This window comes from Manis javanica, chromosome 15 (assembly GCF_040802235.1).
Source record: "Manis javanica isolate MJ-LG chromosome 15, MJ_LKY, whole genome shotgun sequence".
NCBI lineage: Eukaryota > Metazoa > Chordata > Mammalia > Pholidota > Manidae > Manis > Manis javanica.
In genome coordinates, this window is record NC_133170.1 from 38,131,714 (window position 1) to 38,152,223 (window position 20,510).

The window sequence follows — 20,510 nt, forward strand, 5'->3', positions numbered from 1 at the left end:
ACACTGAAGTCAGTGACTCTGTTGTATCTTATTTTCCTTTTTCTCTGGTTTTCAGGTGCCTGGCCTTTCTGTCTAGGCTGTATTTCCAGTGTCCCTTTGCTGTCGCTTGGGCCCCGCTCCACAGTTTCCACGTTTGGGGCCCACAGAGGTGACAGTTTGTTTATAAGGGAACCCTGCCGCAGTGCCATGACTGACGGGGTGTCTGAAAGGTCAGGATGGCTAATGTCACTTAGACAGGAGATAACAAGTGCTGGTGAGGATGTGGAGAAAAGGGAACCTTTGTTTACTGTTGGTGAGAATGTAAAGTGGGGCAGCCACTATGGAAAACAGTATGGCGCTTTCTCAAAAAATTAAAAATACAAACACCATACAATCCAGTAGTTCAACTTCTGGGTATTTACCCTTAGAAAACAAAATCACCAATTTGAAAAGATATATGTACCTATACATTTATTGCAGGGTTATTTACAAAAGCCAAAGCATGGAAACCACCTATGTGTCCCCTGATAGATGAATAGGTAAAGATATCATGGTACACATGTACAATGGAATATTACTCAGCCATTCAAAAGAATGAAATATTGCCATTTGCAACAAAATGAATGAAACTTAAGGGCATTATGTTAATTAAAATAAGTTAGACAGATGAAGACAAGTACCATACAACCTCACTTATATGTGGGGTCTAGAAACAAAGACAAAACAAAACCCAAACCTGAGCTCATACAGAGAACAGAGTGGTTGCCAGAGGAGGAGGATGGGGGGATGGGTGAGATGGTGAAGGGGGTCTAAAGATACAAATTTCCACTTGTAAAACGAGCAAGTCATGGGTTGTAACATGCAGTATAATGACTACACTTACTGCTCTGTTGCATATTTGAAAGTTGCTAAGAGAGTAAAACTGAAAAATTCCTATCACACAAAAAATATTTTGTAACTATGTGTGGTGATGGGTGATGTTAATTAGACTTACTGTGGTGATCATTGCGCAACACATACAAATGTTGGTGAAGTTATAAAATCTGTCAGCTGGTTTTCACTGTGCAGCAATGATTATTACTCCAGCCACATAAGTGATATCTGGGTATGTTCCCTAAGCCTTCCTAATTTAATATCTTTATACCCAGAGGCAATTCAGACAGCCCCTTGGAGAAGCACTAGGATAGAAAAACTGGGTTCAAGTCCAGACATTGCCACTTCTTAGCCATGTGAACATGGGCATATAACTTCTGCGGGCTCAGTTTTCTCACAGATACAAAGGGAGGAAAGTTATACCTAGCCTGTACTTACTACTGGTGAGAACTGGACATGGCAATGCAGATAAGGGCTCAGCATGGTTCTGCTACATAAATAGTGTAGTTCTATACTTTATTACAGAGGCTTCTGAGGATAAGCAAAAAAAAATCCTGTGTGAAAGGCTCAACCATCTTACCGCAAACGCACGCTTGATGGAGGGCACATTGCTGAAAGCAATCACCACCGGGACAATGTCAAGGGCACTGAATTCCATGGAGGCCGTGGTGATGGAGTGGACATCGGCAGATTGACCACTGCTGAAGAACGTGGCAATTCTTCTCGCGTGGGCCCCTGGAAGCGTGCGCTTGAAAACATTCCTGGAAATAAACCTCATGACTTTGCCGATCTCCCTGCTGTCTGAGGATCTCTCGTAAGGAATAGCTTCAATCTCCCTGAGAAGCTGGCTCTTCTTGTAGGCGTCCGAGAAGCGGATGAGGTGCCTGGCGTGGGAGCCGTAGGAGAGGATGGCGATGCGCGCGCCCACAGGGCAGCTGCTCTCCCGGACCCGGACGCCCCTCACCAGGGAAGACACCATCTCCTTCATCCGCTCAAATTCTTGCTTCGTGACATCCCGGGACTGGTCTAAGGCAAACACCAGCTCCGTAGGGTGCACTGGGCATTCTGGCTTTCCTAAAAGGCAAGAGTATGCTCCTTAGCATGTGGCATGCTTACTTGAAAATAAAAACAAGACACAGAAGGCAAAGCAATTTTAAGTGTTAGATGTTCAAATATGTAAACATTACAAAATTGAGTATGAATAACTTAAATACTAAATAAGCACTTGAAATATTACATATTTAAATATTGAATATTGAAAAATACTATTTTAAAAAACATTTTCACTTTCAATAAAGACAAGAAAAAGTCTGTAAGTCAATTTGCATTTTAATTAAATTAGCAAATTGATTACTAAATTCCTTCTAAATAGTAAAGAGCTCATGAATATACTCTTTTACTTACAGAGACTGGATCAATGCTATCATGTTCATTACTGGAACTTTACTCAGCATATATATTTTACTTAATGTATAATATGCTTTATAGTGTATAGTTATGACATATGTAATTATTAATGTATAGCCTGCTTTATAAACTAAACTTAATGAGGAAATGTAACGGGTTAAAAAGGAATGGGCATGGGTGTGAAATTTCTGCTGGTAATTTTGGAAAGGTTGGAAAACACCTGGCATATGCCATTGGATGCAGATGTGGGGGAGTTTACACCTTGGCTACCCGGGCAACCTTGTCCCAGTGACTTACCCTAGTTTGCTTGTCTGTCAACTGCCAGTTCTAAAGCACAGCCCTCTGCTGAGGATTAAATAACACAGGTAAAGCAGGGCATGGCACACAGTGAGTGCCTAATTAATGCTAGCTGTAATTATTCTAATTATTATTATGGACTTTTTCATTTTGTACCACTTAAAGAATGAGGAAACCTCAAGTTTAACCAATGAATATGTCATATCACTACAGAAACTTGGAATTATGATCATTAAACTGGGATGTAAGTGTTAAGCTCAGATTTATTCACTGATCCCAATTCATTCATTCTAATCTCAGTACCTGCTCTTATCCTAGCTGGCAATTTATATCTGTCTGATCATCTGATAGGATTAGTGTTTCCTCTCCCACTAATTTGTGAAGCACAGAGACAGGGACCGTCTCTTCTGATCGGCCACGGTTTTGGTCCCTGCCGTCTATCAGGGACCTAATAACGTGAACTAAGTGGAAAAGACCCAAACAGACACGGCTCTTTGCAAAACAGGTACAGGAAGAAGAAAAGTTTAATAATGGGTGAGATGCCTGGTGTTGAGATGTGGGTTGGTAAAAGGAAATGTCCGCGACGGGCTTCCCACGGAGGAGTGCCCGGCACGTGAGAGCGGAGGTAATGCAGGCAGTAGAGGCCCAGCCGCCCTCCCGGGGAGCTCAGGGCCTCCGGCTCTGGCCCGGCTCAGTGCGAGAGGATCCTTGCCTCTGGCCCTGCGCTCTGCCCTTTCCAGGCAAAAGGGCCAGTAGAGCAAACATTCCACCCCAAATCAAGCTGCTCCTCAGTGGAGACGGAACATGAATTATCAGCCTCTGATTTGGAGGGGTGGGGAGATATGTTTTAAATGACTGAGGTCATGTCGATTTTCCAATAAAAAGAGAGGGAATTTATGATCAGACGTGAACGTGGTTCTGCTGGCTATTTGTTCGGGCTGTTACGTGCGTGTGGGAACGACTGGCGAAGCTTCAGATGTGCTGTAGAGATGAAGGGAAGGAGAAAAAGGTAGTGCTGGCTGGAGATGTGAAAAATTCAAGTTTTCAGGAAAAAACACCTAAGGACTAATTCAACATGCCAAACGCACCCTCGGAAGTCCAGCAAGCTAGCTGAACCCCGAGATTCCTAGAGCACTGGGCTGGACTCAGGGGCACCCAGGTGGCCCTCCTGGAGGCATGGGTTGCCACCGCGGACCTAATGCAGCTTTGGGGCCCTGAGTGCTGCCGGTGCTTCTGGCCCTGGCGTGGAGCCGATGATGATGGCACAGCGGAAGGCACCCTGCCCCCTGCCGCAGAGCTGCCACGCCGCGGTGGCCACCCCACCGGGCGCCAGGCATGTGCTGGAAGTGCGCAGCCCCTGCTGACCGGTCCTCGGGCCCTGAGCGCCCCACTGGCCTGCGCGAGCGTTCAGAAGCTGTTTATCAGCTAACGTTCTTCCCCCCAATAAACCCTTTAACGTCCTCCCAGTCCAACGTGAGCACACCCAGCCTCCGTATTACGACCTACAAGGCCCAGGATGATCTGGCGCCTCCGGACTTCTGCCTTTTTTCACATACCAGCCCCCCTGCCCCAAGACGCCTCAGGCAGACTGGGCTCTGGCCGCGCCTAGAAAGCGCCTAGGCCTGTCTGGCCCCATGGCCCTCCCGTCGCTGGTCTTGGCCTGGCGCTTGCAAAGACACGTCTTCTCATTGCTCGGTCCGACATGCGGGCTCATGGCCTCAAAGCAGAGAGCCCTTCCTCCGAAAGCACTTACCCCTCCCTGACTGGGCCCTGCTCCGTGATGGGGGTGCTTTTCCTTTCTGTCCCAGAAGCTATAGGATTCTGTAATTCTCTCACTTATTGTTTGTGGTCTGGGTCTTCCACTAGAATGAAAACCTCTTAAGACAGGAATTGCGTCTCTCTTAACTCAGCCTTGTGTCCCCAGGGCCTGGGACAGAGCCTGGCACATAACTGATTTTTAATAATTATTTATTGATTGAGTGAACAAGCAAAGAGAGGGCATGGATTGATGTGTTTACACAAAAGGTATAGGAGTGTAAAGGCCTAAGAGGGTGATGATAGGCTTATACAAAAGCATCATGTCATCAGTGTTTGTAAAATAGTTAAAAACAGGCACAGAAAGATGTTAAGCTGATTTGGGGATTAACAGCAGGCACGAGCCCCGTGGTCATCAGGGCCGCGCACTCAGCTCACATGATGTCTATGGTTCTTCCTCCCCGCCACCCCCTACATCTGCCGTCTTCACCTTCTATTCTGGACCACTAGCCTACAGACACAATGGGACGAAGAGAGAGGGAAAGCCAGTGAGGGAAAGAGGTAGTACAAAGAGTCTAATGGTAAGGGAAGTGACAATGCTAGTCACTGAAATATTAATTAAAATCAAACCACTTGGTTGAGAAACAGCTGTGAAACAGCTAAAGCGGAGTGACTCAACTGGCAGCAGGACTGTGCTACCAGTGTGGGCAGCAGAGACAGTGCAGATAAAATTTATATCATCTGGCAGGCAAAACACATTGTTCTAAGTCATCTTTCCAGAAGTGCAGCATTTTGGAGCTTGATTATAATATGCTGTAAATAAAGACTACTCACCGTGTCTGCCGGCTGGGGAAGCAGAAAAAAGAAGATTGGGTTACTATTTGGTAGGAGAACAGTGCTGGGTGGGAGAGTCGTGGCAGCGGAGGCTCAGCCCCGTGCTGGTTGCAGGTGACTCAGACATCAAGGCCACAGACAGGGTTTGTGGAAAATACACATGGAGCCCAGCATCTTGGTGAAAGCACCATCCCTTCCATAGGGAATAAGAGGGGCAAAGTGGGGCGATATACAGCCATGAATCAGCAGCCTGAAGCCGCTGTTGGAGGGGAAGAACCTTTGCTTGGGGAGAGCATTATTTCCACAGAGGTGTGAATTTGGAAAGTTAAAAGGTCCTAACCTCTCTGTACTCTAACTTTTCCCCATGTAGAGATCTATAGCTATCAGTGATACAGACATACATATGCATAAGAGTGCATATATGTGCATTTGTGGGTGTGTGCATATGTAAACACGAGGTGAATTTACTCTGAAGCAACTAAAGTTTAAGCCTTGGATCTGCACTGTCCAATATGGAAGCCACTAGCCACATGTATTTAAATTTTAATTAATTAAAAGTAAATAAACTCAGCTTCTCAGATGCATGAATCACCTTTCCAGGACTCAGTGTCATATGTGGCTAGTGGCTGCTGTGTCCTGGTGCAGGAGACACATCACCACCGCAGAGAGTTCTATTGGACAGCACTGCTTTCGCCCTCTCATGGGCAGGGGTCCCTTGCAAGGTCTGAGAAGGGCACCAGACATGCGTTCACATGAGCATGTACTTTTGTAAAATGCAGAAGTCATTGGTTATGATTTCCATTCTTGTTCTAAATGACACTTTTGAGATAATTTTGTACCTACTTTCAGATTTGCAATTTTTGCATTGAGACCCTCAAGTCTGAAAAAATGAGGCCTCATCACACTTGTGTCCACCCTAGAGTCATTACAGCCCCCGTGGCTCCCACGTCAGAGATGTGCTCCCAGGCACTAATTCAGCCCCAGATCAACTACTCTTCATAACCAAATGTGTATATTCGATTCCCACCAAGGACGGTTCCATCCTGCTACAAAAACGCAGTTAAGATCCATAGTGCATTAAAGCTTTTAAAAGTCTGTGTCTTTGAAACTAATGCTCTCTACAGAAATGAGCTCTAATTTGCCTATTTATCTCCCCCACATACCTTGAGGGGATTTTCAACATTCTTTTCAGGTACAGTGTTTATTGGGAAGCCATTACACATTTGCAGATGAACATTAAATAGATGATTCTCTCCTCATCTTGAAAGTGGAATTCCTTTGACAGCACTAACATATTATGATAGAAAAAGCCGCTGTAATGGTCTTAGAGCAAATTCAAAAGAGCATTTGCCAAACTAAAAGGCTTTTGGCTTTGATACTGAGAGAGAAAGAAGGTATCTAGGCAGAATGAGTAATTTTACAAGCAAATCAAGAAAGCCTTCCCGGAAAGGAGTGGTGACCAGTGACCTGAGTCAAGGCCCCCGGCCACAGGGTGCCCCGCTGCCGCAGCTCTCTCCGTGCCAGGTGAATTCAGTCCTGGCAGTTGTTGTCAGGCATTAATAATCACTTTAAACTTCAGTCCGACTCTCCACTGCTCCTGAAGCATCAGGAGAGCCCTCACCTCCTATCTCAGTCTTCCCTAGATCAAAAGCACAGGCTATATCATTATTCAGTGCCTGGAACAGTTTCCAACAGATAAGTTGGCAGCCAGAGGAGGAGTTAATAATCACCAGTCTATGCTGATTCAGAAGGTATGCAGTGACATCTCTAACTGTGAGAGACTGACCAGTAAGTATATCATCTCAATTCTGAATGCAGAGCATACTGCTTTCCTTCTATGAATGCTGATGACTTAGGCGATCGCCTTAAGCGGGGTACTTACGACTGTGGTCCCGTACAAACTGAGTGAGCTCACATGCCTGCAGTTCAAAAATAAAACCAAAGGAATTAACAAACAGATTGCCAGGTCTTGAAGTTTAAAAATACATCAATTTAATGGAATGCCTAGAGCATTTTCTTGGGGTCAAGAGATACATACAGAAAACGAAGTCAATCCTTTGGCCCCTTTCACACCCTAGGGAAACAAACAAACAAAAAATGTGGTTTCACTGCACTGGACACACACATCAGTAGCCAGAATTCACACCAACATTACCTTGAGAAAGTGAGACTTTGAAGAGATTGTATTCTTATTAGAGGGAAAAAGAAGACATGTAGGATCCTCAGCACTGCGTTCAGAATAACATTCCCAGGGAACAAACTGTAGGCATCAAGCTTGATACACGCCAGCCTCCCAAGACCCCTTTCCTGCAGCCCCACCTTTGGGCAACAAGGGTGTTCCAGACTTGGAAGTCGTAGATGCCCCCTTGACGCTGGCGCAGAGAGCCCTGGGGCAGGCGGAAGGCTTAGAACTAGGGAAGGCTGAGCTACCCATTCTGGCTCCCCACCTTAAGGCAGAGGTGTGGACCTCCTCAGCCTCAGGCTTTGCCTCAGCAGCAGGGCAGCCACTGAGCTACGCCTTCATCAGTGCCCATCATTTGTGAGTGACAAAGGGACCAGGCTCAAACTGAACATCTGGAAAGGCAATCCCAACTGTCTTTCCACAGTGAGTGTGTGCGTGTATGTGTATGTGTGTATTTCTGGTTGGGGATTAAAAGAACCAAGTAGATTTGGTTTTGGTTTTCGTTTCATGCCTTCAATCCCATCTTTGGAACAGGAAGAGTCTGGCTTCTGTCAGAGACCCTGAGGAAAACTGCGATGCAGCCCACCCAGACTCCTGAGGCAGGTGAGTCCCCGTGGATGCACCTAGATCATTTACTCCTTATTTACTAGTTTCCTCTCACGTTCATTTGTTCACCAATTACTTACTGAATATAAGAAGGGAACACGGATTGGACTGATGAATAAAATTTACTGGTAATTGAGACATCTCACTTTAGTCTAATATTTTCCATTTCCACCCTCAATTCCTCCTACCTCCCAGAAAATGTAAACTGATATTTTATCGGCAATTATTTTCCTCTTCTCTCTGAGCAAATAAACATAGAAAAATAGTGGAGATAATTGCCAAGCTGCAAAGACAGAAAGTGTGCACATTTGGAAAATGAAGCCTCCGTGCACTGACTTTTTATTTGGAAAAAGATCTGGTGTGATTTATAGCTTTTCAACTCACCTTGCGCCCAGCAGGTCCTGGCTCTCCGGGGAATCCCATCTCTCCTGGAAGCCCAGTGGATACCTCAAAGAAGAATTTATTTATTTTAAAATTATAAGTATGTGTATGTTTATGGATGTTTTAAATTTCAAAGGCAATACACTTTCATCTTAGAAACTGAGAGACTGCCAAGAAAGCACACAGAAGGAAAAAATCCTCAGAAATCCCTCCTTTCCCAAATAATTCTTGTTGACATTTTGGTGTCTTTCATTTATCTATTGTTTTGGTGTGTGTGTGTGTGTGTGTGTATGTTCATGTATATACATATATATCAGGAAACTACTCTTTTAAAATATAATTTTATACTCTTCCTATTGACTTTTAATCTCAGTGTATCCCTCTGGACAAATATTCTCTGGCAAGTCACTTCTCACAGCTGCACAGCACTCCATCACACGGATGTACCATGATTTACTGAATCAGTCTTTTATTGCTGGCATTTAAGTTTACAGTTGTATGTGCAATCCTGATGATTTCCTCAGGGAAGATTGCTAGAACTGGAATTGTTGAGCCAGGGGAGAAATTTTTACTGAAGTGAGATGGTAAGTGACAAAACTGAAAAATGTGCAAAGGACCCAGAAAAACAAAACTTGAAATGACAACAATAAGAAAACACTTAACTTTTGGCTAGAAATATCTGTAGTGGAAGGGGGAATAACAACAGTAATGAAACAACACTTGTTTACCCCTCATGCCAGGAATTTCTCTGTGTGCTCTTAACAATATAATTAACCAGTGCTTCTCAACCGGGGAGAATTTTGTACTGCCCTCCCCACCAGACAACGTCTGGAAACGATGGACAGACACGCCTGTCACAGTGGTGGTGGGGCGAGAGGGGAGTGGCTGATGTTGACAGCTAGTGGCCAGCTATATGGGAAACATGTAAACCACCATGCTTTAACTGTCTTACAAAGTGCAACACAGAATTATTTAGCCCAAAGTGTCGATGGTACTGAGGCTGAGAAACCCCCACTTAAGATACATGCATGTGTAAAGTTGATAAAAAATATAAATACATACAAAACATACACATATACACAAAAGAAGTCAGGTCAAATATCATGGCAAATTTAAAAAGAATACTTCAGTTGGGGGTAAAGAAGCACAGTGAAGGAAGACACAGAAAACTCAAACTAGGAATGTAGCAATTCCAAGGAAACTATAGAGAGGTACTCAAAACTCAAAACACAGCTTCACCAAAGTCTTCCAAAAGAAACTTCGGCTCTTTCAGAGGAAAAACCTGGACGTTGTCAGTGTCTAAACTTCAACTTCAAATTCAAGAGTATCTGTGTACATGTGGAAAAGGCCATGTGACAGGTGAGATAAGCAAGTTGCAGTGTAAATTGTTCAAGGTGGGGAAAAAAACCCAAGTAAGTAAAGCCGAGAGGGAATGTTTATGTTTCCCATTAGTCCATTGTTTTTAAAAATGGTTATTGTGTAATTGTGGGGAGGGAACCCAACAAATGGCTCAACTCGTTAGCGGCTCCCAGTGTTTAGTAGTGAAGCATTTCATTAGCAAGCCGAGGGACAGGACCCAGAGAGATTTCAATGGGGAGGATTTCTGGATTAACTGGAGAGTCTCTTCCAATTATCTTCCTAATTACACCAGTCTCCATCTTTCTTATTTTATTTGAGTGTAATGTTGAAGGATAGCCATGCAAAAACACATATGAGGAAAAGAATTGCAGCTGGGAAGAGTTCTCCTGGGGGACGCGTGGGGGAGGCAAGAACAGTTTATTTTGTACCAACATAATCTCTACACATAAAGTTCTTGTTGAACACAGTAAAAAAAAAAAAAGACAAAAATAAACTTAACCATGATGACAAAATTGGAAAACCACCTCAAGCACCCAGTTTTATCAGACACTGTGTTTTTCTTTTCCCGCTGACTGATGCTGTGTTAAGATCAGTTTCCCTCACCAGCGCTGTTCCGAAGAGATAGTGAATGTATGGGAAGACAATTATCATAAGACTGTGCCTCTTATCAAGTAGCCATTTCACTTATACATAGCGCATGATACCTAAAGCGGCAACAAATGCAAAAATCCACTCTGAACCCACTGGGACCTGAGGACACTGAGGCCTATGAGATGCACTGGAGCCCCATGTTTATTCTAAGTGATGTAAAGCATTAGGCAATATATAAGCCTTTTCATGGAAAAATAAGGACATTTTCAGCCACATAATAAACAGAAACTTTCTCACAAAGCTTAAGAGATGCTCTCTTGAGCTAAATAAGGAGGGGCCCTTTCAGGATACACTTCATTAAACGGAGTTTAACAAAACCTAATAGAGAAGACAAGAAGTCAGTGGGCATTGGGTTGCAGGAAACCTGCCAGGGAAACAGGATTAAACTTATATTTTGGCAGGACAAAACTATTTTGGACCACAGGGGTTCCTTAAAAAAGTTCTTTTTTCTAGTGTTAAGGGTGGTACTTGCAGCCAGAATAGATGAACTTGTTCCCTAAAAGCAAACAGTCCATTGCCTTCTTGCAGGCATTGAAGGATGAGTAATATATCCATTTCCCTTCCCCAAGTTTGCCTTAACAAAAAGTGCACATTTTACAAGTCTTTGAGAACAGCGACAACTCAAATGATTGTAGAAACATGTGAAGGGCCTCCCCAAAGTAACTGAGGTTATACAGCCTCATTACCCAAGCAGCTTACCGTCTGGCCTCTTGCCCCCTGGGGTCCAGTTTCTCCTAGGCCACCTGGGCCCCCAATCTCACCCTAAATAAATTCAGAGGAATAAAATAAAATGGTTATTAAAATCAAACAGATATATTTCAGTATGTCTTTAAACTGATCCCAACATGAAGACATATTTCACGTGTACTTTTATCTTTAACAGCTTTCTTTCAAGTATATTCCCAATCATCCTCATGTTTCCAGCACATGGCATCCTCACTGTTTTCCATTTCTGTCTCTCTGGCTAGAGCCCAACCTCCTTGGAGACATGAACTGTGCCTTTCATTTTGTCCCCTGACCCTATCACAGGACCTGGCATTTACTGAGCTCAGTAAACATTTCTAGCAAAAGTAGCAACCTTAAAGTAGAGGGACATCATTGCTAACTTACTATCTGAAGGTGATTTATAAATGCACTGGGAAAATTGAGCCAGGTGAAATCAGGTACCTTTAGTTTTCCTTACATTTTACTTTCCTTTGAGCAAAGAAGAAAACACATATGATAAAGGGGGAGGAGTACATGTGAGGAGAAAAAATAAGAATGATATCTTTCTTTGCCTACAAATTAAAAAACTAGAACTGAAATATATTTTTTTAAAGAGGCTGGTTTCTTTCTTCCCTTCTTTCCCCCAGAAGGTTTCTTTTTATTCATTTATAATTAAGTATCCTTCTATTCTCCTATGATAGATTTCCTAACTCCAGGATACTCCTGATTGATCTCCAGTTAGTGTGAAGTACCAGGTACCTTAGCTCCACTTTCTCCAGGGAATCCTTCTTGCCCCTGTAATTGACAGTACGGAAATTAACATATGCACATATTCCAGAGATAGGTCTATACTGACTCTAATTTATCCTGCTGCCTTATTTATTTTTAGTACCCCTGAACCAAGAACGGGCCAAAACACCATTTGAGAAACTAATTCCAATTTATGGTTACTTACTGCTTTCATCAAAACATCATGGCAACCTAAGATAAGTGGAAATGCATACATCTGCGGAACTACAATTCAGCTCCCCTACTGCAGGCACACGACAGGGGAGCTGGTCATTCAGCGACGTGTCTCTGAAACAATCTTAACAATGGATTTCAAGGGAGGTATCTGGGAAGCCTGGAGGATAAACTTTGACCACTCATTTCCTGGTCTCTACAGCACCTTAATTTGGCCACAGTCTAAAGCTGAAGAGGTGTGATAATCCCGTTTGATGAAAAAAATAGTTTATTTAAAGTTTATTTTCTGATTATTAAAAATAGTATCTCCTCAAATATACATAAAATACAAAAGGATAGAAAGAAGAAAATCACCCAAATCTCACTACCCAAAACTAACCATTATTAATATTTTGTCATATTTTCTTTAAGCCTTTTAAAATACATTTCAGCACAATTGGGATAAATGCTTTTTTTCTGATTATATTCTTATTTTTTACTTGACATTGTTACATAATTTCTTTACATAATTATAAACTTCATATATACTTATTTTAAACAGTGGCTAACATTCCCATGCTATAGGCTATTTAATTATTTCCCTTTATCAGATATTAAGATTGTTTACAATTATTATCTATTCTAATGAAAATTTCACTGGAGTCACTCATTCAGTAGTTCTTTTATCCAATGAAACTTTAGCTTTTTTGGGTTGTTTATTCTCCCAGACAGCCTATGGCATCACTCCCATTGGAATTTTGCTTGGAATTATATTGATCCTTTAATTTGTTTTAGACTTTCCAATAAGAACTTGGTATGTCTCCATTTGTTGAGGTTTTATATCTCAGTAATTTTTTGTGACAGGTCTCAAACATTTTGCAGAAACGGTATTATGAACTATATTGTTTTTGTGGATGTTGTTATTATGATTTCTAAGTGGTTATTGCTGGTGTATGGAAATCACTGGTTTGGGTAAATTTACCTGTCTTACTTCAAGACACAAACATTCAGTGACAATATAAAGTTGTAATTTTGATATAAAATTAAAAGGTTTTTTATTTTTAACTTATTGCTTGACTCAAAGCATTTAGAAGGGCCTTGTAAAACTTCTCACTAGTAGTTAAAGTAAATACAACAAGAGGAGGCAAATTTCGGAATGCCTCCCTAAGCAAACCTGAGCACAGAGCTGCTGAGACACCTGGCTCAGATGGAACAAGTCAGTGCTGGCCGCACAGCTCTGCAAGAACAGAAAATTAATCTCCAAGTTTCAATGGTTGCCTGCACCTTAAACCACCAAATTGTTTTCTTCTTCCATCATATTCCCATCATCAAATAAATCATTAAAATCTATCTCTAAATGTCCAAGACTGCCTTATTCATTGCTTGCTTTTTCCTAAGTGTGGCAAAAATAAATAAAAATAAATGGAAAATGTCATTTCCAGCCTTACCTTTGCTCCTTTACTTCCAAAGCTGCCATAACCCGGGTGGCCATCGTCCCCCTGTAAACAAAGCAAGTAATTACAAGCACTCCAGAATACAGAGAGAGGCAGGCTTATTCACAAGAGAACAAGAGAGCCAGTTTTTTGGTTTGATTAGGAGAAACTAGGAAGCAAGGTTTGCCTCTGACACTTGGTGATAGTGGCACTAAAGGCAGCTCTCACAAACAGATAATGCACTCTCAGTCTTACTTGTTTCATCTGTAAAATGGGGATAATAATTATACAAATTCATGGTACTATTATGAGGATTAAATTAGCAAATTTCAGGCATATAGTTTCTCAGTGAAAGGAGACAGTAGTATTCTGTCTTCTGGATAACACTTGTATTTTAATACCTTAGCTCGAATCCATTTCCAGTTTGCTGGATAAAAGTAAGACCTCCTGAATGCCTGGGCTTCAGCTCCTCTCAGACCCATGCGGCAGGCCTCAGTGAGAAGCCTGGTGTGCTGGGGGAGGGGGCTGGGTTTCTGCTGGTTGGGTGCGGATGGGAAGAAAGACTGGAAGGAGGGCTGTGGGGATGCTCAAGACAAGTGTGGTTCATTTTATAATTTGGCTTCAAGAGCATCCCGGCCAGGATGTTTGGGACCCAGGAAGTTACCACCTTGGAAAAGCTGGCCAAGGAACTAATCCATGATGAGGATAATACCTTGATTCTGATAACTGTCAAGCAGGACTGGATGGTGTCTTTAAAACACTCTTCTGAGAGCCACACCTGATATCTATTGAACTAAAAGGGTCCAAGGGCCCGATTAAAGGTAGTAATCAAGCACAAACCGGCAAGCCTCGGGGACCAGGCAGGCCAAGAGCTCCTTTGCTTCCCGGAGCTCCAGGTTCTCCCTGCAAACAGAGCAATGAAGTGTGTCCTTATTAGATTGTTTGTAAAAGAAATTAGAACTGATGGCGCTGGGACAAGTTTTTAGCCACACCCACACATATCACACAGCGTGCAGGGTTTGTGGTCAGGGCTGTGGGCGGTGCCGCAGGAGAGCAGCGGCTGCTGGTGGCCCCTGCCATCTACTCCTGTGACAAACAGGGCCTGGCACGTCGGGTGTGCCCCGAACGGCGCCCCTGGAGAGGGCCTACCAGGAGTCAAAGAGAAAGCTCTGTACTGTTCAGAAAACTTAATAGAACTGTTTTCCATGATGATCCATGCAAGTCAGCTCGCTGCTGCAAAGACAGCTGACTTATTAATCTAGCTTTGGGAGTCAATCATGATAACCAAGGCAGCATGTCCACTCTGGCAAGTTCTGATTTCTGACTAGCAGAACACGTATTGGGTTATGGATCAGTCTCAGCATTATGTTGCAGAAAGTCCAGCTACTTGGAAAAGTTAACACAGGTTTGCAACAGGTGGTTAAGTCTTCTTAAAAAAAGTAACAAAAGATCAACTAGGCTTTACATTCTAGAGTTACAGAAACGTGAAGATGGTACAGAGGGTTCCGTGTACTCTGTGTCCAGTTGCCTCTCTGCTAACATTGCCTTAGTTACATTCATAGGGTGCGTTTGTCACAACAAAGAAATAAAGGAATATTGATTCAGCATTATTAACTAAAGCCCATACTTCATTTGGAATTCCTTAGCTTTTACCGAATACCCTTTTTCTGTTCCAGGATCCCAGCCAGGATACCACATGTTCCATTTCCTTCTGCTCCTTTAGACTCTGACAGTGTATCAGTTTCCTTGTTTTTGATAACCTTGACCATCTTGAGGGTTCTGGGTCAAGTATTTAGTAGATGTTCCTCACTTGGGATTTGCCTGATGTTTGTCTCATGATTAGGTTGGATTTTTAGGGGTTTGGGGGGTAAGGCCCCAGAGCTAAAGTGCCATTCTTACCACGTCACCTGAGGAGTGTGTACTGTCAATGTTGCTGTGGCCCCTGGCAGGCACCCTCATCATCTGGCTGAGGCTGCTGGTCAGGTTCCTCCCCATCTGGTTCCCCCCACCTGCCCTTTCCATCGTGTACTCTTTGGAAGAAAGAATATGCAGAAGTGTGTGCAGCCCACACCTAAGGAGTGGGAGTGAGTGGTTAGCTCATTTTTAAGGAGAGAAAAGCAACACAAGTGAGAAGGGCAAATGGATAATTGTCCACCAGCACTGGACTCAGGGGTGAAACAGAGTGGGCTCCATGGAAGGGTGGCAGCCGACCACCTGCCCTGCACCTTTCTCTCAGCAGTGGCTCTCAAAGTGTGCCCTGGGGTCACCTGCCTCCCAGTTACCTGGGGCCCGCATGCAGATGGGAATTCCTGGACCCTGTTGGTATCAGTCTCTGGTAGTGGAGCCTAAGAACATGCCTTTTAAAATAAGCTTCTCAGCTGATTCTTATGCACACTGAAATTTGAGAACATCTGCTTTAAGGCAGGGAAACAAGGGAAGCCACTGGGCTTGTCCAGGGTCACACACTCGGCTCTTGGTGCAGCCAAGCTTCAGGCCTGGAATTAGTTGCTGGGCTGCTTGCTCCCCTGGGAACTTGAGGAGCAAAGTAGAAGTAAGTGTTGGGGACTCATCTCAGTAATGAGTTTAGAGGGCTCGGTCCATCTTGGGGCTACCCAAAGTGTTTGGATTTGCTTTGAAGGCATTTCCCTCCCACGTTCTTGACTACCCTATTTGAAAGAACCTTCTGTCACAGTGACCTTCTTTGGCACCACCAACCTACTTGTGTCTCTCCTGGTCCTCATTTGCCCCTGCACCTGCTCTGGGGCCCCTCCGCCCCTCCATCACAGCCTGCGGAGGGCCCTCATTTCACACACAAGCCCTCTCTGCACGGCCGTGGCGCCTGCACCCTCCCTCACTGCCAGAGAAGCCTGGTCCTTACCTGTGGCACCATTCACACCCTCAGCCCAGGGCAAGAGGGTGGCACTGCCTGTTCCCAGCCTCCTTTTAGACCGCTATTGCCCCACCAGAAGCTCCAGTCATCCCTTCCATCCTTGCCACCTTGGATCTCATTCCATCCTCCAATCAACTGTCCTTGTCACTGTCGCAGCTGGACAGTCACTCAGCCTTTTACAGCAGCGCTCCAGCCCAAAGCCAGCCTTTCCTCGCACCCTTCATCTCGTCTCATGCCGAGACATTTTTCCGCAGACTGTCTAGTCTTTCCTCCCTCGCCAACCTCCTCTTCCCTTTCTGTTTTCCTCTTCTCTGCTTAGGACACACTATAGTCTCTCCCATCACTGAGGGCAACACCCAGCCCAATCTGTGCTGGGCTGTGCCAGAACCAGTTAAGGGCCTTCCCCTCCCTTGCAAAGCCTAGTTTCTCGAAAGAGCAGCTGACAGTCACCCCCACCTCCACCCCCAGTGGCACAGTGTTCGGTCCTTCTGGCACCTGCCTCCTTCCTTTCTCAGCCTCTCAAATGCTGCCTGTTTGAACCTACCCTCTGGGGTGTCTCAGTTGGCAGGAACGGCGGCTCACCCCCACTTCTGCACCCACTTTAAGCCAGTGGGCGCTTCCAACCTCTCCTTCCTGAACTCTTCTCAGGGGGCTTCTGTTTCTTTCTCCTCCTTTCTAATAATTCATTGTCCCCTTACACTTCTTGCAAAAGGACATCACCAAGAATCTTTTGAAAAATCCAAACAACACTGAAACCTGCACCTCCAAGCAGCCCTAGACCCTCTCCTTTGCCCACCAAACCAGTGGTTTTCCTCCTCTTGCCCCCACGCTTCCTCAGGACCTTCCTGCTTCTCTGGGGTGCCACCATTCGGCTGGGTGCCCCTGAGCCATCTGCCCTCACCCTGCTGCTTCCTGCACAGTAACCATGAGCCCCTCCTGTCCTCACCCTTTCAAGGCGCCCAGTCACTGCCCGTCTGGGGGACTGGGAGCACCAACTACTCTCCTAGCTTCTGATCTTCAATGTTCCAGTATTCCACCTTCAGAATATTTCTAACCTGAGTCGTCTATTTAAAACCTTCTTCTGAAGTCTGGCTGTGTTCTTATGCTCCATTCAAAAAGTTGTAAAAAGCCTTGTAATGACTAGTTGTAAAAAGTCAGCCACCACAGACTTCCTTGTTTTGTATGTGTCCACCAGACAGCATCATTTTATTCTCCAAACACCTACTCATAGGATTTTCCCACCCTGTGCTTTCGTTTCACTGTTTCTTCCACTTGAAATCCCCCACCCCCATTCTCTGCTATCAGTGTCCTTATCTTCTAAGGTCTGCTCAAAGTCCGTGTGCTGTGATGCCTCTTTCCCTATCCAGACACACTTCTCACACTGTGCCCAGCCCCCGTTTCAGCCCCTTTCTCTGACTGCTTGATGTCATAGATGTTGTATTTATGTTGTGTTCAAACTATTCTAAATTCCTAGGGTCAATTCCACATCATATTAATCATTAAAGAAGCCAGAATTCTTTGATTAAACGAATATTCACTAAGTGCTCCGTATGTGCCCTCAAGTGCCAGGTGCTGTGACTTAGAGCAAGAGCACCAGGACGTGTCAGCGAGCAAGGCAGATGGAGATCCCTGGGGCTGAGTCCCTAGTTCAGCTCAGTACCAGTGTCGTGCCTTCATTTGAAAAAGGGTCAGCAAGGTTTGTATGAATGGAGAAAAGAAAGGAAGGTAGAGTGGAAGGAGGGAGGAAAAAAGGGTGCGAGGAGAAAGAAAGGCAGGCCTGCCGGCACAGTCCCCTCCCTGAGGTCCCCAGCTCAGATCGGGTGGGGCCCCTTGTGAGGTGATGCTAGACTGGAATCCCTGACCTCACCCTTCCACACCCATGTCCTTAGATGCTGCTGGCTCTCTAAGAATCAAGCCAGGGCGCGGAGCAATGCGGGATGTTCTCCCTTGTGTTGAAAAGGCTCTGGCTGATGCAACTAGACACACTTCCCTTGAAGAAAAACCTCAACTTTGGTGGATATAAAGAATGTGACCTACTTTATTTCCTTGGCTTCCCAAGTGGCCTTGAGTCCCTGCCTCTCCTCCTGGTCCTGGAGGTCCCTGAAACAAAAGAAGGATCGAAAATATAGCAGAACATACAGCGACTTAACTTTAAATCTTTTGTGTCTCTTCTAAGAGGAAAATGAACCCCAGATGGGAAAAGAGTTATGGCTTTACTGATTCTTGTTCTGGAAAAAAGTATCACAGCTGTCAAATAAAGACTAGTAAATAACAGAAAATTAAACAAGTAACTAATGCCAGATGTTGCCAAACGATTGTGCTTCCTTGTGAGAGTTCTTTTCCAAAGAGATTTGAGATTCTGCCTGTTTTGCTGTGAAAGCAGGTGTTGCTAAATGTCTAACATTTAAAGAAGGCATTCTGAATGGCATTTGCCTTTGATAACTTTCTTCCTGGTTCTGTGCCTTGGTGGGAAGCATTTTTTTTTAAGGTAAACATCTTCACTTGCAAGTAATATGATTTTTACAATAGAAAGCCCAATAAACTTTACTAAAAATAATTAGCAATAACAAGATACATTCAGGTGGTACAAGATAAATATTCTGAAATAATTTTCACTTTTCCAGCAATTAAATTAGAAAAGTAAATTATTTACATTTACTAATAGGAGAAAAAAACTATAAAATACTTAAAATAAATTTAACAAGAACAATAAAAGATCTACATAAAGAAAGCTTTAAGATCTCATTGAAGAACACAACAAAACTTAAACAGATGGATAATGTACCACGTGTCTATATGAAAAATCTATTTGACATAAGAGGAGTCTCCTTAACATTCTAGAAAGTGTGCTTTACTGGAACAGCTTGATAGCCGAACATTTAAAAAATCCCAGTTCAGAGACAGCCCAACTGTCTTGCTATGTTAGAGACACTTGGGATCAGGGTTTCCTTTGGGATATCCAAACATATGGCAATAGAAATCTCCTTTGCTCAAACTACCTATAGGTACTGGTAAATAATCCCAGTGCCAGTGAACTGAAATCATTTTCACAATTTTTTTGCCATGGTTACTATAATTTAAAAATAAACAAACCAAATCTGTGTAATAAGCATACTTAGTAAATTAGTTTTGTTCAGAAGAAAATAAAGTATGACATTAACCTTCTCATCTTTTAAAAAATTAAACATGTAGTAAGTTGGACATAAAAAATTTCCTAGTAGGAAAGATTGTGAGACAATGAGGGAAGATGATGACAACCTGCCATCTTTCTCCCTCCCTCTTCATCTTAAAAGAAGAGGTTCGTGCTTATTTCATTCTGATCATTAAGGAATGGCGCCACCCTTCGCTTCCCCAAACCCAAGCCAGAAACCGAAGAGTCGTCCTGGACCCCTTGCTCCAGCTTCTCTCTCAAGACCCATCAGCTCCAAGTCCTGCAGTCTCTGCCCCTTTGGTATCCATCCTTCTGTTGCTGCACTGCAAGCACCCACCTTCAGGCCTTTCCCAGGTTCTGTGAACACCCTGACTGTAGCCTGGCCTCTCTCTAATCCACTCCCCATTTCTTTTTCCTTTTGATTTAAAAGCTCAGGCTGAGGCTGCCTTTTTTTCTGAAATTCAGAGTAGCTTTCAGAATAAAGTTGAATATCTTTATTTATTAACATGTAAAAATACCTGGAAACAGTGGTACTTCACACCTCTGTGGTCATTGGTGGCCATGTCAGTCACTCTGTGTCTGTGCTCATCAAAGCATGTGAAGTCACCACAGACTTCTTTGTGTCTTATGTCTCCACACTTGTACAAGTTGTTCCCTTAGCTGGTCCTTTTTTTCTGCCTTTCCTGAAAATCTTAGTTTTAGCATCACTGATTCAAGAAGAATAGCTGACCCCCCTGTCTGTATTGGGTCTCCCAACTGTCCCACAGACTCTTCTGCTCTGCATGTAACTGTTCATCTATTTATCTTTCTCATCCACTATGCGCTCACCTGTACACTCCTTGAAGGAAGGGGCACATCCTTGATGCCGTATCTCAGAACCTTAGTACAGTGCCTGGAATCCATTACTACCCACCGGTATATGTGCCTCCCTATCCAGGAATGGTGCCCAAGAGGGATGAGGTGATGAAGTAGAGGGATTTCAATTGTCCTTGACAATAAGGGGTAAATTGAGCGTTTTGCCAAGGGGCTCACTTTCTGTGCTTCCTCCAGATAAAATGAGCTCTG

The 20,510-nt window shown here is 43.8% G+C and overlaps 1 protein-coding gene across 8 annotated transcripts in view; it reads right to left on the minus strand.

Moving 5' to 3' along the window:
- The window catches only part of COL6A6 (collagen type VI alpha 6 chain), a 161,863-nt gene that overhangs the window by 37,786 nt on the left and 103,567 nt on the right, over positions 1 to 20,510 (minus strand). For 5 of the 8 annotated variants that reach the window (XR_012125637.1, XR_005058938.2, XM_073222986.1 and 2 more), the window contains exons 24-33: positions 18,332 to 18,394; positions 14,245 to 14,307; positions 13,420 to 13,470; positions 11,789 to 11,824; positions 11,024 to 11,086; positions 8,318 to 8,380; positions 7,184 to 7,219; positions 7,028 to 7,064; positions 5,146 to 5,157; positions 1,433 to 1,926 (exon numbers count right to left, since the gene is read on the minus strand). Coding sequence is in view for 4 of the 8 variants with exons in the window: in XM_073222986.1 (XP_073079087.1) it covers positions 1,433 to 1,926; positions 5,146 to 5,157; positions 7,028 to 7,064; positions 7,184 to 7,219; positions 8,318 to 8,380; positions 11,024 to 11,086; positions 11,789 to 11,824; positions 13,420 to 13,470; positions 14,245 to 14,307; positions 18,332 to 18,394 (918 nt within the window). In the remaining 4 variants the exon portion in view is untranslated. The remainder of the gene's footprint in view (positions 1 to 1,432; positions 1,927 to 5,145; positions 5,158 to 7,027; positions 7,065 to 7,183; positions 7,220 to 8,317; positions 8,381 to 11,023; positions 11,087 to 11,788; positions 11,825 to 13,419; positions 13,471 to 14,244; positions 14,308 to 18,331; positions 18,395 to 20,510) is intronic. The other 3 variants (XR_012125638.1, XR_012125639.1, XM_017675503.3) reach the window with 3 other exon arrangements.